At 35.4% G+C, this 18,637-nt stretch overlaps 1 protein-coding gene across 1 annotated transcript in view; it reads left to right on the forward strand.

Moving 5' to 3' along the window:
- Positions 1-13,359: 13,359 nt before the first annotated feature.
- LOC133877265 (probable pyridoxal 5'-phosphate synthase subunit PDX2) overlaps positions 13,360-18,637 on the forward strand; it is a 28,864-nt gene continuing 23,586 nt past the window's right edge. Inside the window, exons 1-4 of the mRNA XM_062315506.1 lie at positions 13,360-13,547; positions 13,623-13,750; positions 14,322-14,409; positions 14,550-14,623. Coding sequence (XP_062171490.1) covers positions 13,493-13,547; positions 13,623-13,750; positions 14,322-14,409; positions 14,550-14,623 — 345 coding nt within the window. The 5' untranslated portion in view covers positions 13,360-13,492. The remainder of the gene's footprint in view (positions 13,548-13,622; positions 13,751-14,321; positions 14,410-14,549; positions 14,624-18,637) is intronic.

An 18,637-nucleotide genomic window follows, 5' to 3' on the forward strand; every position in this document is an offset into this window, starting at 1 on the left:
ATTTTTTTTCTTTTTCCTTTTATAATCAAAGTGGGGAGAAGTGAGTAAGGATATTAAACTTGGGGTCTTTCCACTCTAAATCCTAGTGGAAGAAAGTAAATGAATATTTCTAAACACATGATGGAAAAAAAAAAACTCATTTTGTAATTAAGTATGCACGAGAGTTAGCACATCTTGAAATCTTTAAAGCAATCCACTTGTCAAAAAGAGAAGTAGATATTAATGGATGTCGTTGATGATAGAGGCACACAACCAACCTGTGAAAAGATGGCATTTGTTGATTGCAATAATAGTTAAAAGGTAGTCTCCCCTTCAACCTGAATAGAAGGGTAGCCATGTGAGTTGCCTAAACGGATTACAAAGAGGAACCTTAGCCTCCCCTACAAAGGTCTCAACAAGAGGCAATTTTTTGGTGCAGGCATCCAGAATAAAACCATTATAGTCACAATGAATAGCTGCACATTAAAAAAGACACATTGTCACATTAAAATTGGCCTTGATTATGCATGTATGAGGGGGGGATCCAATCAATATAGGGAAAAGGGTCACATGGGAACAAAAAATCAAAAGGCGGAGAGCTCCCCAACAACATACTCAAACGAAAGAAACAATACTAAGAATAGGAATAGGAAATAGGAAATTGGTCCATAAACAACTTGATCATCTGTATGTGCCTCATAAAGCAGTAACTGAAGTAAGCCAAAGGGTACAGGAAGGGGCATAAACCTCAAAAGATCTCCCAATCATTCTCGAACCCCTACTTGGAAGCTGCAACAACCACTAAAATGAAATTGTTAAGGGGGAGGCACTGCTGACATCCAATCAGGACGTTGCAAGTGTGCCTTAACTATTGAGAGGATGGTCTTTAGTCTAGAGGAGGGATCGAGTATAACCCCTTCATGGATTGATTTATCTATGGCCATCTAGATATGGTCCAAAGATATTGATGCAGACATTTGGAAAGCAAAAACTTTGTTTTAGGAATTCCCATAGAAGAGTGAGGTCTAATCAAACCTTTGGACCAATCTTCAATAGTAAGAGGGGCAACGGTAGAAGAGTTGAGGGGTTAGTAGATATTTCTCCATATAACTTTGGTGAAGAGACGGTCCATAAATTAATGTCCAACTGTTTCCCGGGGATGGGGTGGGGGGTTGGGGGGTGTAGGCTAAGTGTTAGATAAAAGTAAAAGAAAGCATAAACGAAATGCTCCTATGATGCACTACAATGTCGTTTTCCTTAAGAAATTATTTGTCCCCACCAGAAAGTATGCAAAGGATAACAACAAATATTTCTCCAGGATACTTGGAGCCCAGAATCCTCTGTTTGTTTAATTGTGTTTTACACAAACGAAAAATAAACCAAATACTCTCAGATTTTCTATTATAACATGAGACAGAGACTCGAAATCTAAATACATTAAGTACTAGGAAAAAGAACTAAAACTAAAGAAAAATTGTTATCTTTTAATAACTGGGTAACAATTACTTCTGTATTGTATGGCAACAATTATTTAATAACTGCTAATTCAACCGTACAACAAATATTTCTCCATGATACAATGGAGCTTAGAATCCTCTATTTGCTTAATTGTGTTTTGCACAAATGAAAAATAAACCAAATACTCTCAGATCTTCTATTATAGCAAATGACAGAGACTTGAAATTTAAATACATAAGGTATCAAGAAAAAGAACTAAAAATTAAAGAAAAATTGTTATCTTTTAGTAACTGGACAACATTTACTTTTGTATTGTGTTGAATAATAATTATTTATTAACTACTAATCTAACCATCCATAACTGATAAAGTAACAATCATAAATTGCTATTTTAATAAACACTTAATTGTGATCATCATATCAAATAACTATCAATGATTATTTAATCATAATCATTATATCGTTATTATTTCATCTCAACTGTTAGATCAAATGTGATTTGACCTTACTGTTTACTTTAGTGATGGTCCAATAAATACAACCACTGGATCTACTAAAGAAGCATTCTATGGTCTAAATCAAACCATTAGATCCAATGATCATGACCATCCAAAATTGAATGGTTAGGATTAGATCGCTCCAAACTCCGATACTTCGTGTTAAGTGCACCATCAAGGCGCCACTGGCGCCCTACAGCCCGCTACCACATGTACGCATGTGTGTTCGGTGCTTCGCACCGTACTAGAGTATATACATAAATGTATATACCCAAGCATTACTTTAAATGCTTAGAGTGTACTGGGCCTTATAAATGCCAACTACACTTTCTATTTTTCTCATGTGGGACTATCTTTATTTAATGCTCTTTATTCTTTAATACCTTCATTTTAAAACATTCTCAAAACCCAAAATAAATATATATACATATTAATTTTGAAAACACTTTAACACTAAGGTGAATGAGAGCAATTTGTTGGGATAAAGAGGTCAAAGATGAGAGAAAGAAGGTTAGGGTTCTAGGATCTAGAGTAAGGGCTAGTAAAATCAAGAATGCTAAAGTTTGGATGGCTAGTAAGGTGTTGGTTGAGGGAAGGTTTAAAATCGGAGATAATGGGAACCTAAGGGAAGTTCCAAATATTAAGGTTAGGATTAGTAGACACAGCCTTACAATCTCCTTTGCAAATGATCCCCTTATTGTTTGTTTATAATTCATTTCCAAATCTAGGAGAATGTAGGGCTAAGGGCAGCATCAATAAAATCCAATCTCCTCAGATATTTTGATTTGGGTGAGTTCGCCCAAAGAGAGTCCAACCAAGTAGGATAAAACATTCAAACTTTGCCAACAAAGATCGATTGTGAAATTCCATATTCCTCAAACCTAGGCCCCCCATCGGACGAGGGGGAACATATCTTATTTCTACCAATGAGGGATAGACAATGCTTTTTTTCTTCCTCTTTTTTTTTTTTTTTTTTTTTTTCCTGTGGATAATTCCAACATAATTTTCTTAGGGTAGAGTCAATGTCATGGCATAAAGCCTTTGGGAAGATGAAGAGGGACATAGTGTAGCTTGGAATGGCATTTGCAACCATCTTAATAAGGGTTGTTGTTAGGTTTTCTAGTTGGCTCATTCAGTGTCCAACATTTCTATTTTTTTTTTTTTTTTTGGGACATGGATAGCTGTTGTACTTAGGTCTATGTTGAAGAATGTGAAATTTCTCCAAGAAGATAAGTATGGAAGCTTGTGTCCAGATATGGAGGACACATGTCCGGACATGAACTATATCCGAGAGCACATGTTCTTAGTCATATTTCCCAATGTTCGAACATGGTGTTGATTCTGAAGCAGATGTTTGGACATAGAGTTTGATGTACAGACATGAGCTAGATCCGAGAGCACCTGTTCTTTGTTATGTTTACACATCTACAAACATGACCTAAGTCAAGGAATTCATTACTAAAGTTGGTGTCCGGACATGGATATTGATGTTTGAACATGATGGAGATCCGAGAGTGCATACTCCTTGTTATGTTCCCTATTGTCCGGATATGGTGACTTGATTAAGCATGAAACCTTAATCATATCTGGACATGCTCAACTCATGACTGAACCCAACCATGCATAACTAAATCTTACTTTTCTTTTAAAGGCTGGGTCTATTCATTATTCAAGAGCTCTCTTACACTTTTTCGAAGAACACTCAGAAGAGTTCAAAGAGCCTTTTGGTAATAAGCATCACTATCATTGTGTTCATAAGACAAGGTGCTTAAGGTTATGTGCCAAGAGATTGTTTACGTGAATTGAAGTCTCATGGGGTAGAAATCAATCCACGTTGTTGCTGCAACATCAATGGATTAATTGAAGTCTACCGGGGGGTCAATAAAGAAATTCGAAAGAAGATAGGCTAGTGAAGAAATGGAGCATGCCGAAGAGACAAGGAGGTGAGTGAGGAGCTCGTCTGCACACAAAATGTCTTAGCATTACAAAAGGGTTTGTATATGTCTATTACATGTGTATCATTCTTCTTGTTTAATGATTTCATGGGTTTTACTACCTTGGGGAGGTTTTACCATTGAATGTCAAAGTGTTTCATCTTCATCAACAAAAACTTTGTTGTTTGATGTGTCGATGCTTTATATCACTACATAATTTTTATTTGATATATATTACTGCTTTGTGATGTTTATTTTGTTTAAGGTCCAAAGCGGCTTTTCAATTGATATTAGAGCGATGTACACTTTGTTTTGATTTAGTTTGAGAGTGTGATTCTTAGTCCCAGTTATCATGACTCAGTCTCATTGTCTGTTCTTCCCTACTTTGATGGGAGTAATTGTGACGTCCCAATTCTATACAATAAAATCGTCAGCAAAAACCTCCAGTTTCCATGCATTACACAATAAAGCTTACTGAAATACCTCAATTGAAAATAAATATAAGCATTGTACCTTTACAATATAAGTACACATTAAGTGTATTAAATAAGCACGAGTGCCACAAGCAACACATAAACAAACATAATCACACTATTTATACAACGCATGGTAAGCAAATACATAAAAATATATTCGAATAAAACAAGTATTTGGCAAGAGATAGACGAAACATATTAGTCTATCATAATAAAGAGGCAACAAGTGGCCTCATTGAGAATGACCAAAACTGGCGAAAGAATCCTGACTCTCTTGCTCCAATCATACATTATTGTCTACGTAAATGTAAATATGGCATTACCATATTTACATAGGAAAACAAGTGAGCTCTATTACTTCAATAAGTATAAAAGTTATTGGTTTATTATTGTATCATTAATGACAGTCATGTAATTTCTATATTATTCATGCAATGCATCACTCTAGACAGGGACTGACCCAAGCATAGACCAAGAGAGGCCATGGTTTTAAATTTTCTTTTAAAATATTTTTATTAAGTTATATATATATATAGGCTTAAAAATTAGGCTTGACCCCTACTAAAAATAAATTTGATCATTTATTCATACTTTGGCCCTCCAGATGGAAAATCCTGGTTCGGTCCCTGACTTTAGAGGACTCCAATCTCTCAACTGATAGGGAACTCCAACCCCACGCTTATGGATAATAGAAAACTCTAATCCTATGTTATAGCTTTATTAGCACACTAGTGACTTTAATCACTAGCCCGAGGACTAGAACCACATTATTATTATCTTTCAACATTGGGGACTCTAACCGCCAATCTTGGGACTAGAACCTACTTTATTTTTATCTTTTAGCATTGGGGATTCCAACCACTAATCTGAGGACTAGAACCCAAAATGCATTAATATCTTTTATTGTCTGTTATGGAATAAAATAAGACAATATGCAATATCATATTCATGCACATATAATCAAATAAGTTAATAAATAAACTAGCAAGTATTATATTATTAAAACTAGTATCAGTCCTCAGTAAGTAATCCATACTTACTGTTTACATGTATAAAATATATGTAAGATAACACAACAAACAATATACTTATTAAAACTAATATCATGTTTTAGTAAGTACTTTCATACTTACTATTTTAAGAAAAGATCCATAACTTATTTTCTGCATATAAATCATATTAATGCAAATAATATATATATTAGTTCATTTCCAAATAATTCATTGTTTTCGGACTCTCATAACTTTACATTCATTTTTATCACTCCATTAATATGAGACGGTCACTTATGATGGTCTTAAAGTCAGTCATAAGGACAATAAAAGTAAAAACAATCACTCGTAATAGTCTTATTACCAATATTAATATTTAAACCGCGAAATTTGTTCGTTTAAACATGAATCTTTAGGTATTAAGATATACCACAATAACTAAATGTAAAGACGATTATTCAGAATAATCTAAGTACTAAGATTAGTGCTTATATGCCAAAAGACGTCTAAATATAAATCCTAGTAAAGATATACTACAAAGACAATAAATGTAAAGAACGATCACTTATAATAGTCTTACTACCAATATCAATTTTTAAACGCTAAAGCAAGCCGAAGTTGCAGTAACATAATGTTTAAACATAAACCTTAGGTTTTAAGATATATCATAAGGACCAAATATAAAAATGGTCACTCATAAGAGTCTTAAAGACAATCATAAGGACAATAAAAGTAAAGATGTCAATGTAAAGGCAATTTATTTCACTTTTTTTATTTACTTCTTTTATCTCTTAGACTTATTGGGTCTTTAAACAACTTATCAAAGTAAAGAATAAATCAACATAGCAAAGAGAGAATGTTGAGTGAATCATTGAATATTTTCTTGAAAGTTCACATTCAAACCATATATTTAGAGTTTTTGGACTCGATATGGTAAAAGTGATTCAAATTGCTTTCTCAAGAATACCCAAGAGACAACACCATGCATTGAACACTTACCAAGATGGCTTTGAAAGAAAACTTCAAACTTTCCTTAAGGTGGGGTGTGGTAGCTAGAGAAAAGCCAAGGAAAGCTATGAAAGGAAAGGAAAGGAAAGAAAGGCAAGCAACCAACTTACTTTAAGGTATGAAGTAAGGAGTCCTTATATGCTACTTATAGAAATAGAACAAAGCCGAAGAAGGCATGGGGTGGCCAGCCATTGGGCATAGAATGGGATTAAAAAAAAATTGTTTGATAAGTTAAACCAAAAAATCTCATACTTTATGCTAAAGTCGAGTCCACCCTTATGACTTGAAGAATATTAATGAACTAAATTCTAAAAGCCTAAGGACTAAAGTGGTCGGCCCTAGCATAGTATTTTTAGACAATTTTTAAATTTTGTCGACAGTTGGAAGATTTAGGACTTCGCTTTGTAGGCAAGAAGTCAAAAGTCTCCTATTTGAATTATGACTTCACTGAACTCAAGTGACAAATATTTATTTACTAAATTGAGTCCATATATGTCCAAATACATATTTGCCAACACTAAAATATAAATAAAGTGTTAGTAAAAAAGGGTCATTTTGGCGAATGAATAATCACTTGCTAGAAATTTCAAAGAATTGACTCTTTTTAAAACTCTATGAAAAGGTAGAGAGTTCTGATATAAGAATTACAAGCTTCAATGTGACTCAATCTAAGTTTGTTTGACTCAGTTTTCATCCAGCAAAGTTTTAGGGTCAAAAGTTAAAATACCTTAAAAACTTGATTGAGAAGTTTCTTAAGTTATAAAACAATCATAAAAGTTTAATGATAATGTTTTTTTAACATTATCACTAAGTTATATAAATGAATCTAAGAGACTAAAATTCATCGGGTAGGGGTGAAAAATGCGGGCAATTAATAATTGCTAACCGGCTAACCGATTTTGCAAGCAGTTGGAAAAAACTGCTAACCGCCTAGGGAGGGACAGTTAGGGGTAGGCGAAGACAGTTACCAACTACTAACCGCCTACCTCAGGATTTTAACAAATTTATTCTTTCCCATATCGGTTTCACTTTCGATCACATGTGGTACCTCGCTTATGGGCATATACTGGAATAGTACCTCTGTCCATCTGTCGTTAAGAAAACTAACAGATTTATACGTTAAACCAATCAAAACTTGCCACGTGTCCTATACCTCATTAAAAAAAAATTAAAATTAAAAAATCAAAGAAAAAATAAAAAATATTTTAAAAAACTATTATGAAAGTCACTCCTAGAGCCAATCTGGGGGTGGCTGAACCACCCCTATAGGCTATGGGAGCGGTTCGGCCACCCCGAATCGCAAACTGGGGGTGGCTAAAACCGCCCCTAAGGGGCTTAGGGGTGGTGTGGCCATCCCCATTTGGTTTGGGGATGATTTTGGCCACCCTCTATTGCCGATCTGGGGGTGGCTGAACCACTCCCAGAGCCAATGGGGGTAGTTCAGCAACCCCAAGGGGCAAAAAAAAAAAAAAAAAAGGTTATGGTGTGGCCCATTGGGTGTGGCCATAGGGGGTAGGTGAAATCATCCTTGTGGCTCTTGCAGGTGGTTCGGTCACCTCTAAAAGGTCAAAAAGAAAAATAAAAAGTTAGAGTTTGGCTCCTTGGGCAGGGTTTGGCCATCCTCAGACCGGTTGTAAGGGGGTTGTGGAAACCACCCCTTGCCAAAATGGGGTGGCCGCGCCACCCCCAAGGCCCTTAGCCACCCCCAGATCGGCCCTAGGGGTGGCTCATTTTTTTCCTTGATTTTAAAATTTAAGTTTTCTAAATTTTAAAATTATATTATTTTTTTTAATGAGGTAGAGGACACGTGGCAAGTTTTGATTAGTTTGACGTAGAAATTTGTTAGTTTTCTTGAAGGTAAATGGACGGATGTACTATTCCCGTATATGCCTATAAGCTATGTACCGCATGTGATCGAAAGTGAAACCAATGTGAAAAAAATAAAGTTGTTAAAACCCATGGGGCAAAAATGTATTTAACCCTATTTTATGTATGTATGTATGCATATATGTCTGTGTATATATGTATGTGTGTGCCTATGGCAGAGAGGTTGCGCTTATATTAAAATATAATAACTGCCTAAAGCGGTTACGGTTACGGTTAAAGGCAATAACCGTTAACCATTAACCGTAACTGCATTTTCACACCTATGGACCCTAGGTGTTACAGTAACTATGAGTATTGGAAAGATCGAATGAGAGCTTTTCTTAAGTCCTTGGAGGAGCTTGTTTGGGCAATCACCGAGATTGGGTGGGAACATCCCAACAAGGCCTTGGCTGATTGGTCCAAAGAGAACATAAATGAGTGTAACTTCAATAGTAAGGGGTTGAATGCCATTTTTATGGTTGTTTCTCTTGAAGAGAATTTCTAAATAGAGAGTGCCAAAGAGGCATGGGATATCCTAAAGGTAACCCATGAAGGCGTTAAGGGAGTGAAAGCCTCCAAACTTCAAATGTTGAAATTGAAATTTGAAGAAATTCGAATGAAAGAGAGTGAGAGACGCTTGATGAGTTCTATGCTCATTAAACGATATCATGAATTCGAGTTTGAATCTAGGTGAAATTTTTTTTGACAACAAGGTTGTCAGAAAAATCTTAAGGTCTCTACTTGAAAGGTTCATTCGAATTTTTCAATATAAGCACTCTGTTAATTTTTTTTTGTCTTCTTTAACATAAACTATTGAAAAGACCTAGATGCCCATATATATATATTTTAAAAAAAAGAGATAAGAATAAAAAAAAAAAAAAAAAAAAGGCCACCCCCATTTGGACAAGGGGGTTGCTACGACCACCCTTTTTTTTTTTTTATTCAAAGGATAACATTTTGGAACTTAACACGTGTATATTGGGAAATTTTGAAATTTTTGTACATTGAAAAATTTGAAAATTTTGTTGGGGTACATTGCTACTTTTTAAACATCAGAGACAAAAGTAAAAAGTTGTCAAACTTTGGGGTGTAAAATGTATTTTTTCCAAAAAAATTCAAAGATTCAGGCATACAAATTTTTGGAAATTCCGTTAAATCTTGATCAACGCCTAAATTCTTGAATTTTTTTTTCTTAAAAAAATGGAGAGCCATATTGGGAATTTCGACACCTTCCGTTAGGATTTAACGGAAAATCCTAATGGATAGGATAAATTGAAAAAAATTCAAAGATGAATACACTAAATTGAGAGTGTTTGAAGTTTAGGGGAATGATTGGAAAAAGGGCGACAATTCGGGGGTGTTAAGTGAAATTTCCCCTAAACTTATTCTTGAGAATACTTCAGAATGTTCAATTCTTAGTAATGGTGTATTTTGCAAGAGCTGTAGACTTCTCTATTTTTAGGCTTTAAATACTATGAGAAATGAGAGAATTAGTCCATGTGAGACTAGGGGTGGACGGCTAGGGCTAGGAAAACCCTAGCCTCCACTCCTTTTGAATGTGACACATGGGGCTAGGGATTTAATCCTTGGCCCATGCGTCTCCTGCAGTGGTCCTGGGCTTGGGTTTTATCTCAAGCCCAATCACCCATACATGCACCTCATGCATTATTTCTCTCTAGCCCATGTGTTAACAAATAAAAACATGCATCCCAATAAATAAAAAGCCTGGCCTGGTTAACTTATAGTAGCTTGGTGAGGGACCTAAAGGGAAAAAATAAAAACTAGCTTCAAATAGGTTTGACTATCACAAGTCCCTATTTAATTACAGTTGATTCCACTAAACAATTGTAATTACACTCTAGTTTATATTTTTTTATTAAATCAATTACTCTCTTAAACTTTTTTAATATTGACTTTTGATTCCTTTATGAAATTTACCATAGCTGAATTAAAGCTAATGACACCATCACTTTAATTCTCTACATCTTTATCCTTGAGTCATTGATTTTATGTATTATTTTCATACTTGTGAAAACCCTTTCACCATCAATATTTTGGTATTCCTTACCAAAATGTCTTAGCCAGTGATTGAGAATAATTCAATCTATAAAGTCTATCTAAAGAGGCAATTTCTTATCCTACAAATAAATGATTTTGATTCATTCTTGAGAAAAACTTTTTCACGATGCTACATGTGATCACTGAATGCACCAAGAATTTTGACCGCAGTAAAGGTCTTTCTCGTAAATGCATCAAAGTGACATCCACTTAACATATGAGTTCATATTTCTCTTAGGATTTATAATCAACATCATAAGAAGTCTTGGGAGTTACAGTCATTCCTATTGACAATATTCTTTTTTTGAAAAATAACTCTTATGGTTTGTTCAATGCATTACACCTACATATCAACCCAAAGTTACCAACTTCACTCAATCAAGATAAATCATTATGATTGATGTGTAACAATTTTCGCAAATGGAATGCCTAATTCCATTACCGACTGTAAACAAGAAAAGATTTACGATTACAATGTTTATGGCCTAAGACCTTGTGTGATAACCTCGTTACTCACACCATAGACTTTATTCAATGTAATCTACGGACCATTTACATGCACAATATAAATAACATAATAAGCATGTAAAAGGATCATATGCCATATGCTTAATTAAATAGATCAATGAATAATAACTTTATTCATTACAAAATAGAATATCATTTATAATATATTGAGATTTAGGGCATAATCCCCAACAAACTTCCATTTGCCCTCAATTCCAATTAGGCATAAATTTGACTCACATTCCCTCTAAGTGAGATTTGAAAATCTTTTGTGGCAAGGTCTTAGTGAAAGGATCAACCAAATTCTCAACCGATAGAATTTTTGCTACAACTACAACTCTTCAAGATACTATCTCTCTAATGAGATGATATTTGCACTCGATGTGTTTCCCTCTCCTATGGTTCTTTGAATTGTGCAACTTCTCCACTGTGGTCGTAAAACAACGTAATAAGAGACTGTCCTATCCTCATAATACCAAGATCCACTATGAACTTTTTGAGCCATACTGCTTCTCTTTGCTACCTCACAAGCCACATCCTATTCAACTTATATAGTGGAGTCATCAATACAAGGCTGCTTAACACTTCTTCAACTAATGACTCCTCTACCTAGGGTAAATACATACCCTCAGGTAGACTTTCGGGAATCACGATATGACTGAAAGTTAGAATCTATGTAAGCAGTTGCTGTTAAATCCTCACATTAGTAGAGAAGTATATAATCCCTCATTCTTCGAAGATACTTGAGTATATGCTTCATTGCTACTTAATATGGTGGTCCGGGGTTTGGCTGATATTTTTTAACCATGCCAACTGCAAAAAAAAAAAAAAATGTATGGTCTAGTACAAAGCATAGCATACATAAGGCTTCCTATCGCCGAAGAATAAGGAACAACCCTCTTTTGCTCTTCCTCTTGAAATGTTTTAGGACATTGCTTCTTGGTAAGATGAACTCCATGTCTAAAGGGAAGTAACCATTTCTTGGAGTTTAGCATGCTAAAATTTGCTAAGACCATATCTATGTATGCAGTTTGGGATAAGCCTATCATCCTATTTATGTGATCTTGCGAGAGCTTGATCCCTAGGATATAGCTTATTTCTCCAAAGTCTTTCATATCAAATTGATTAGACAACCAGATTCTTCATGTTGATAATATCCCTACATTATTTCCAATGTGTAGGACATCATCAACATATAGCACCAATAATGTTACTACCTTATTTTGATACTTCTTGTACACAGTCTAACGAGATGGCTCATCGAGGTTTTGTTCAAAACCGAAAAATTTGATTGTCTCATCAAACTGGATGGTCCATGATCGGGATGCTTACTTAAGTCCATAAATGGAGACCTTTGCAATTTACATATCATATTCTCTTGGTTTTGAGCTATAAACCCATTTGATTGCATCATACAGATGTCATCGTCAAGTTGCCCATTTAGAAAGGTTGTCTTGACGTTTATTTGCCAAATCTCATAGTCAAAATGAGTGGCAATGACCAAGAGTATTCGGATGGACTTAAGCATGGCTATCAACGAAAATGTTTCCTCATAATTGATCACTTATTTCTGAGTAAAACATTTTGCCACCAACCTTGCCTTTAAGGTTTCAATCTTCCCATCCACCACTTTCTTTCTCTTGTAAATCCATTTACAACCAATAGGTTTAATATCATTAGGTGCCTTTACAAGAGTACAAACATTGTTGGAATACAAAGATTCCAACTCATTTCCATAGCTTTGACCCAATAGTTTGCATTCACATCATTAACCGCTTCATTGTAGGTACTTGGATTCATTCAAGTTCATCGGGTATAGCCTCATGAACTTCTCCTAAGAACATGAATTTGTTAGGTGTTCTAACGATCCTCTTGCAGCGACATTGTATGATAGTACTCGGTGTCTCACTAGTAGTAAGCTGTAGTGTATTTGATACAACCACCTCATTTGCAGGAATTTTTTTAATATGTAGCATTTCTTGCATCCAGTATCTCTTCTAGAACTACTTTACTCTTTGCTTTGAAATTGTTTACATGATCCTCCTTAAAAAACCTAATTTTGGCATATATCATGTCTAAGTATAGTTAAAAATATTTCAAATGTCCACCTAATCATGCTTACATGGCATGATCCAGACCATTCATCTCAACGAACAGTTTGGATTTAAAGAATTGTAAAATAGGTTTTAAATCTTCGCCTAACCACACTTAAGTCTCATGTTTTAGATAGTTTGTTAAAACAAATGGTCTGAATTGTCTATTATTGCTAGAGATGCTTTTAGGAGTAGAACTGCTCTTGATTTTGAAGATAGAAGTCCTCCAAAATTTTTAGTTTTTTTTAATATTTTCTTAAATTATTATTATTATTTTTTAAAATTTGACATTCAAAAATTAATTTTTTACCATTAAAAATCTTCATTTTCTTAAGTTTGGTCCTCCCATATCTCAAATTCCGCCCGTGGTATAATTTGGGTTGGAATTCTGGCCGCCAGTAGCCGGACCTTTGTTCTGGTACGTGGACCCACGTATCATGACGTCATAGGTTAAAAATTGGGCGACCAAATATAAAACACAAGTCAAGGTGGCCAGTGGCCACTTTCCACCAACGAGGAGCGCCATACGAAACGAGAGGTCCTTTAGTTGTTTACGACTCTCCGTCTCTGTCACTCTGTATCACGCATTCGCAGACTCAGCTTGACGGCTAGTATTTCACCGCCATGGCCGTCGTCGGCGTGCTCGCTCTACAGGGATCTTTCAACGAACACATCGCAGGCACTCTCTCTCTCTCTCTCTCATGCTCGTGTTTGTGCTGATGAACTGAATCTCTTTCTTTATTTATTGTGGCAGCACTGAGAAGGTTGGGGGTCAAAGGCGTGGAGATAAGGAAGCCTGAGCAGCTTGACAACGTAGCTTCCCTTATCATCCCCGGAGGAGAGAGCACTACCATGGCTAAGCTCGCCGAGTACCACAACCTGGTCTATCTCGCTTGTTCTCTATACGTTCTTTCTTTTGGAGCAAAACAGAAAAGACAATTGGCTAACAAACAATCTACACCTTTTGCTGATTTTATCAAAGCTTTTATACTTTCTTACATCATTGCGTAATATGAAAATTGCCTTGATATAGTTTGGTTTACTTATTTCATGTAATCATTAATTGGTTTCGCGCTGAAAATGACAGTTAATGTTGATTGGGGAAAAAAAAGAAGTCGTTGTTATATACCTTGTGATTTCATTGAATGAGTTTGCCTTCTTTTGTTAGAAATATTATATTTTTTTGTTAGAAATATTCAATAACACAGTCAACTCATTTTTTACCAAGAGCAAAAAATTTAGTATTTTTGTTTCAAATTCTTTTGGTATGAAATAGATGATGGTTTAAATTGTAAAAAGTTTTCTATTGGTCCAATTGTGTCGAGGTTTTCTTTTGTCAGATCCCATGTAATTTAAAATGCAGGGCTTTGGAGTAATATATTTAAAATTTCAGTTCTTATATGTACTTCAGAACAAAATGTAGCTAAATAATTATTTTTTAATTTACATGTAGTTTCCTGCTTTGCGTGAGTTTGTTAAAATGGGGAAGCCTGTTTGGGGGACCTGTGCAGGGCTTATCTTCTTGGCAAACAACGCTACAGGTGGGTTTTGCATCCTTTGTCCCCTTAAAATTGAATTAGGGTTAATTTTATGCATTTAACCTTGATTTTTTTTTTTCCCTTAAAGAAATAAGAGCACCCAAAAATTGTTTATAATTTGAATGCATGTCATGTATTTTCAGGGCAAAAACTAGGTGGTCAGGAACTGATTGGGGGCCTAGATTGTACTGTACATAGGAATTTCTTTGGTTGTCAGGTAAGTCTCTGCACTCTGCACTCTCAAGTCAATTATGTTTTTCCAGGATATTTTTACAATGAGAAGTAAATAAATTGAATTTGTAAGAGTAAGGTGTGGGAATCTGATATGATGAGACATTAAACAAGTTTGGATGCGGGATATTTTTACAATGAGAAGTAAATAAATTGAATTTGTAAGAGTAAGGCGTGGGAATCTGATATGACGAGACATTAAACAAGTTTGGGTGTTTGGATATGAGGAGACATACTTAGTATGTTTGAGAGTCTTGTGGAATTTGAATTGTTTTGTTATTTATAGCATCTCATGTTAAAAATCTGTTGTTATGGGGCCTTAAAAAAACTTTAAATTGGGATTCATAACCAAAAATGATTGTGGCATCAGGTTTTAGGATGTCATGAAACTTTTCATTTGTAATTCTAAATATTTTTGGGGATATCTTTTTTTTTTTATTTTTTTTATTGGTAAGTTACACATGCGTCCGATGGGACATGAACCCATGACCTCACCTTTCACCTTGCTACAAAGGGAGAAAGTACTGTTTGGGTTAAAGCTCATTGGAAAATATTTTTGGGGATATCTTTGATGGTAATTTACATTCAATATTGTTGTGTGATTTATGTGATATTTATTTCTGTGAATTGGAATGCGGTTGCAAGTAGAGGTGGTATCACATTATTGCGTAGGAATCAGTATAGTAGTTGATCGGTTGTGATATTTGTAGTTTGTATGAATCTGTGGCACAATTTGAATTGTATAGAATTGAATTTTGTTCTAAAATTGGTTGATTTTATATCTGCATTTTTTTTCTTTCAGAATTCGCCTCAAACCAAAATATACTGTTAACAGAAAAGCTTAACTGAACCTAAGGCTATGAATATTAGGTTATCTTGTACTGTTTTGAAAGGTTGGGCATTGAAAATTATGATTGTCTGCAATGTAGCAGTTCATAATTTCTCTTATCCAAGATTCATTTCTCACACTTTTCTCTCTATGAAATGGCTTCTTCATCTTCGTCTTCTTTAGTGGACGAGACCCAAACCTTGATCCCTTGCCTCCCGAACGACTAGTCCCTTGTGAAATGGCTTCATCTTTGTCTTCTTTCTGTCAAATGGCTTCTTCATTGCATCGTTGATCCTCTTCTCCATGTGGTGGGCATAAAAAAGAAAAGAGGAAAAACAATCTGCAAAGTATGAGGGTGCTGGGGAAGAGAGGAAGAACCTTTTATTTTATGGTTGGCGTTCAAAGGAAAAATAGTAACACATCACATACAGGGTACCATTGGCTGCAGTGTTTTGAAGCCTAGTGGTTGAGTGTTTGAACCAAGTGGTCTTCTCCTATAATATTACCAAGTCTATGTGGTATCGGCCTATATCAAATTCTGGTGCAAGGAAGCTGCTTTTACCAGAGTGGGTGTCCCCAATTTGAAAAGTAGTTTCATTGGCCTTGATTTGCCATATTTGGTTGGAAAGTGATTAATGTAGCATTCTGTCTAGTAAAATGATGGGAGGGCGTTGAAAGAGTGATGTAGTGCCAATGTGGCAACCATGTCATGTGGATGCTTAATTGAAAAAAAGTTGAAAACTAAAAGTTTTCTTTGGTTTGGAGTAGAAGCCCAAGAGTTTTCTTCTAAACTGATTTTTGTTTAGTTTACATTGTATTGTCTCTTAGTAAGTTGTGATTGGGGATGTATTTGGACTACTTAGTTGTGGATTATTGTTCTATATTGTCCCTTTCTCCCTCCTAAATCCAACCCTCATCATTTGATATCAGAGCTTGCAATTACTTACACTCTTGGGCCATCTTCATTTACTTTCTCTCATGGTGGCATGAGTAAGTGGAGGAAGACGTGGTAACTGGATGGGAGGCTTGAGAGATAAGGAGATGATGAACTTCAAGCACTTCAAAGACAAGATGAGCAATTTACCTTGCGACTTGAACTCCAAGATGCTTGTAGTAAGCGTGGTGAAGCAGGTCAGGAGTCTTTTAGTGACGAATTTGATGCGAATCTCTTTGCCAATCTTGGAGAATGGAGATTTTATCGAGATTCCAATACTTTGAAGATCGACTTATTGGAGTTCTATGGTCGCCTTCAAACCGAAGAGTTTCTTGAGTGGCATAGTGCCATTGAGAAATTCTTTGATTATAGGGAGACACTGGAGAATAAATGTGTGAAGCTAGTAGCAACAAGGCTTCATGTCTATGCTTCGGCATGGTGGGATAAAGTCCAAGAGATAAGACTTCGCAAAGGAAAGCCTAAGATTTCTTCTTGGGAGCAAATGAAGTCTAGGCTTAAAGAGAAATTCCTTTTGGTGTACTCTGCTCAAATGGCCTTTTCTCAAACAACAACCTTTGCCAAGATTCTAAAAGTGTGATGGACTACACCAAAAATTTTATAAGCTCATGGCTCACAATGGATTCAAGAGACCAAAGAGCAACTCATTGCGAGGTACGTTGGTGAGTTTAAAATGGCATATCGTGATGAAATTGAAATGCACCTGTTATTGAGGATAAATTATGCATATCAACATACTTATCAAAAAAATTATGCATATCAACTAGCCTTGAAAGTGGAGGCCAAACTTGCTCGTTGTTGTGTCAAGAAATTGGTGGAGATTTGTAGCCTCTATCCATCTTCCAAAGGTGAAACTTCACATGGTGAAGGTACTAGTTCTAATCTCGAGTGTTACTAAAACTTCTACAAAATAATCCCTATTGCCTGTGTTGAGAATCAGTTAGGCCATGCAGCAAATTCTAATTCTTGTTTCAAGTGTGGACAAGTTGGTCATCGTTACAAGAATTGTCCAAAAAGACTAGTTGATGCACGTGTGGATCTTGTTGATGAAGAAAATTATGATGATTTGATTGAATCAAATCAATCCATATATGATGAAGGAGGTGACATCGAGCATGTGGAGATTGAACCGGAAGAAGGTGAACGTTTAGTGATACAAAGGGCTCTTACAACTCCAAGGGTTGATTCCGATGAAAATTGGTGTCGTTCAAACATTTTCAAAACTTGATGCAAAGCTCATGATAAGGTGTGTACCATTGTGATTGATGGTGGTAACTGTGAAAATATTGTTTCTCAAAATATGGTGAATAAGCTCAAGTTTCAGACCAAGCCTCATCCAAAGCCTTATTGGGTTGCATGGTTCAAGAAAAGTAATGAGATAAAGGTTACGAAATGTTGTTTTGTTTCATTTTTAATTGATAACAATTACCATGACCAAGTGTTGTGTGATGTAGTTACATATGGATGTATGTCATATACTCTTAGAAAGACCTTGGCAATATGATAGGTATGTTTTCCATGACGGCTGTAGAAATACCTACACCTTTAGGATGAGAAAATTAGAAATCGTTCTTGTACTATATAAAAAGGAAAACACTCTCAAATCTTCACAAGAACAAGGTGGTACTTTTCTCATTTTGGCACACGTTCATGAAGAAATAAGAAAGAAGCTTGAAGAAAGTACAAAAAAGAACAAGAAGACTGCTAATGTTTATCGTCGTGCCAAAGTTATCAAAGAAGGTGATTTTGTGTGGGTTTTCTTGAAGAAAGAGAGAAGGAACGATTCTTACAACAAATTCAAAGAGAAGAAGATTGGTCCATGTCAAGTCTTTGAGAAAATAAATGATAATGCTTATGAGATTGAGCTCCCTCCAAATATCAACACTCATCTCACTTCCAATAGTCAAGATTTATCAGCATACCATGGGGAGTTGGATGGCAGTTCATGGACAAGTTCTTTCTCACTCGTGGAGGATGATGTAGTGCCAATGTGGCAGCCATGTCATGCGGGTGCTTAGTTGGAAAAAATTGAAGACTAAAAGTTTTATTGGGTTTGGAGTAGAAGCCTAAGAGTTTTCTTCTAAATTCATGTTTGTTTAGCATGCATTGTATTGTCTTTTATTAAGTTGTGATTGTGCATGTATTTGGACTACTTAATATCTATATTGAACTTTATGTATTGGAAGTATATTTAGACTACCTAGAAGTTGAAGTAGATT

The sequence above is a fragment of the Alnus glutinosa genome, chromosome 9, assembly GCF_958979055.1.
Source record: "Alnus glutinosa chromosome 9, dhAlnGlut1.1, whole genome shotgun sequence".
Lineage (NCBI taxonomy): Eukaryota > Viridiplantae > Streptophyta > Magnoliopsida > Fagales > Betulaceae > Alnus > Alnus glutinosa.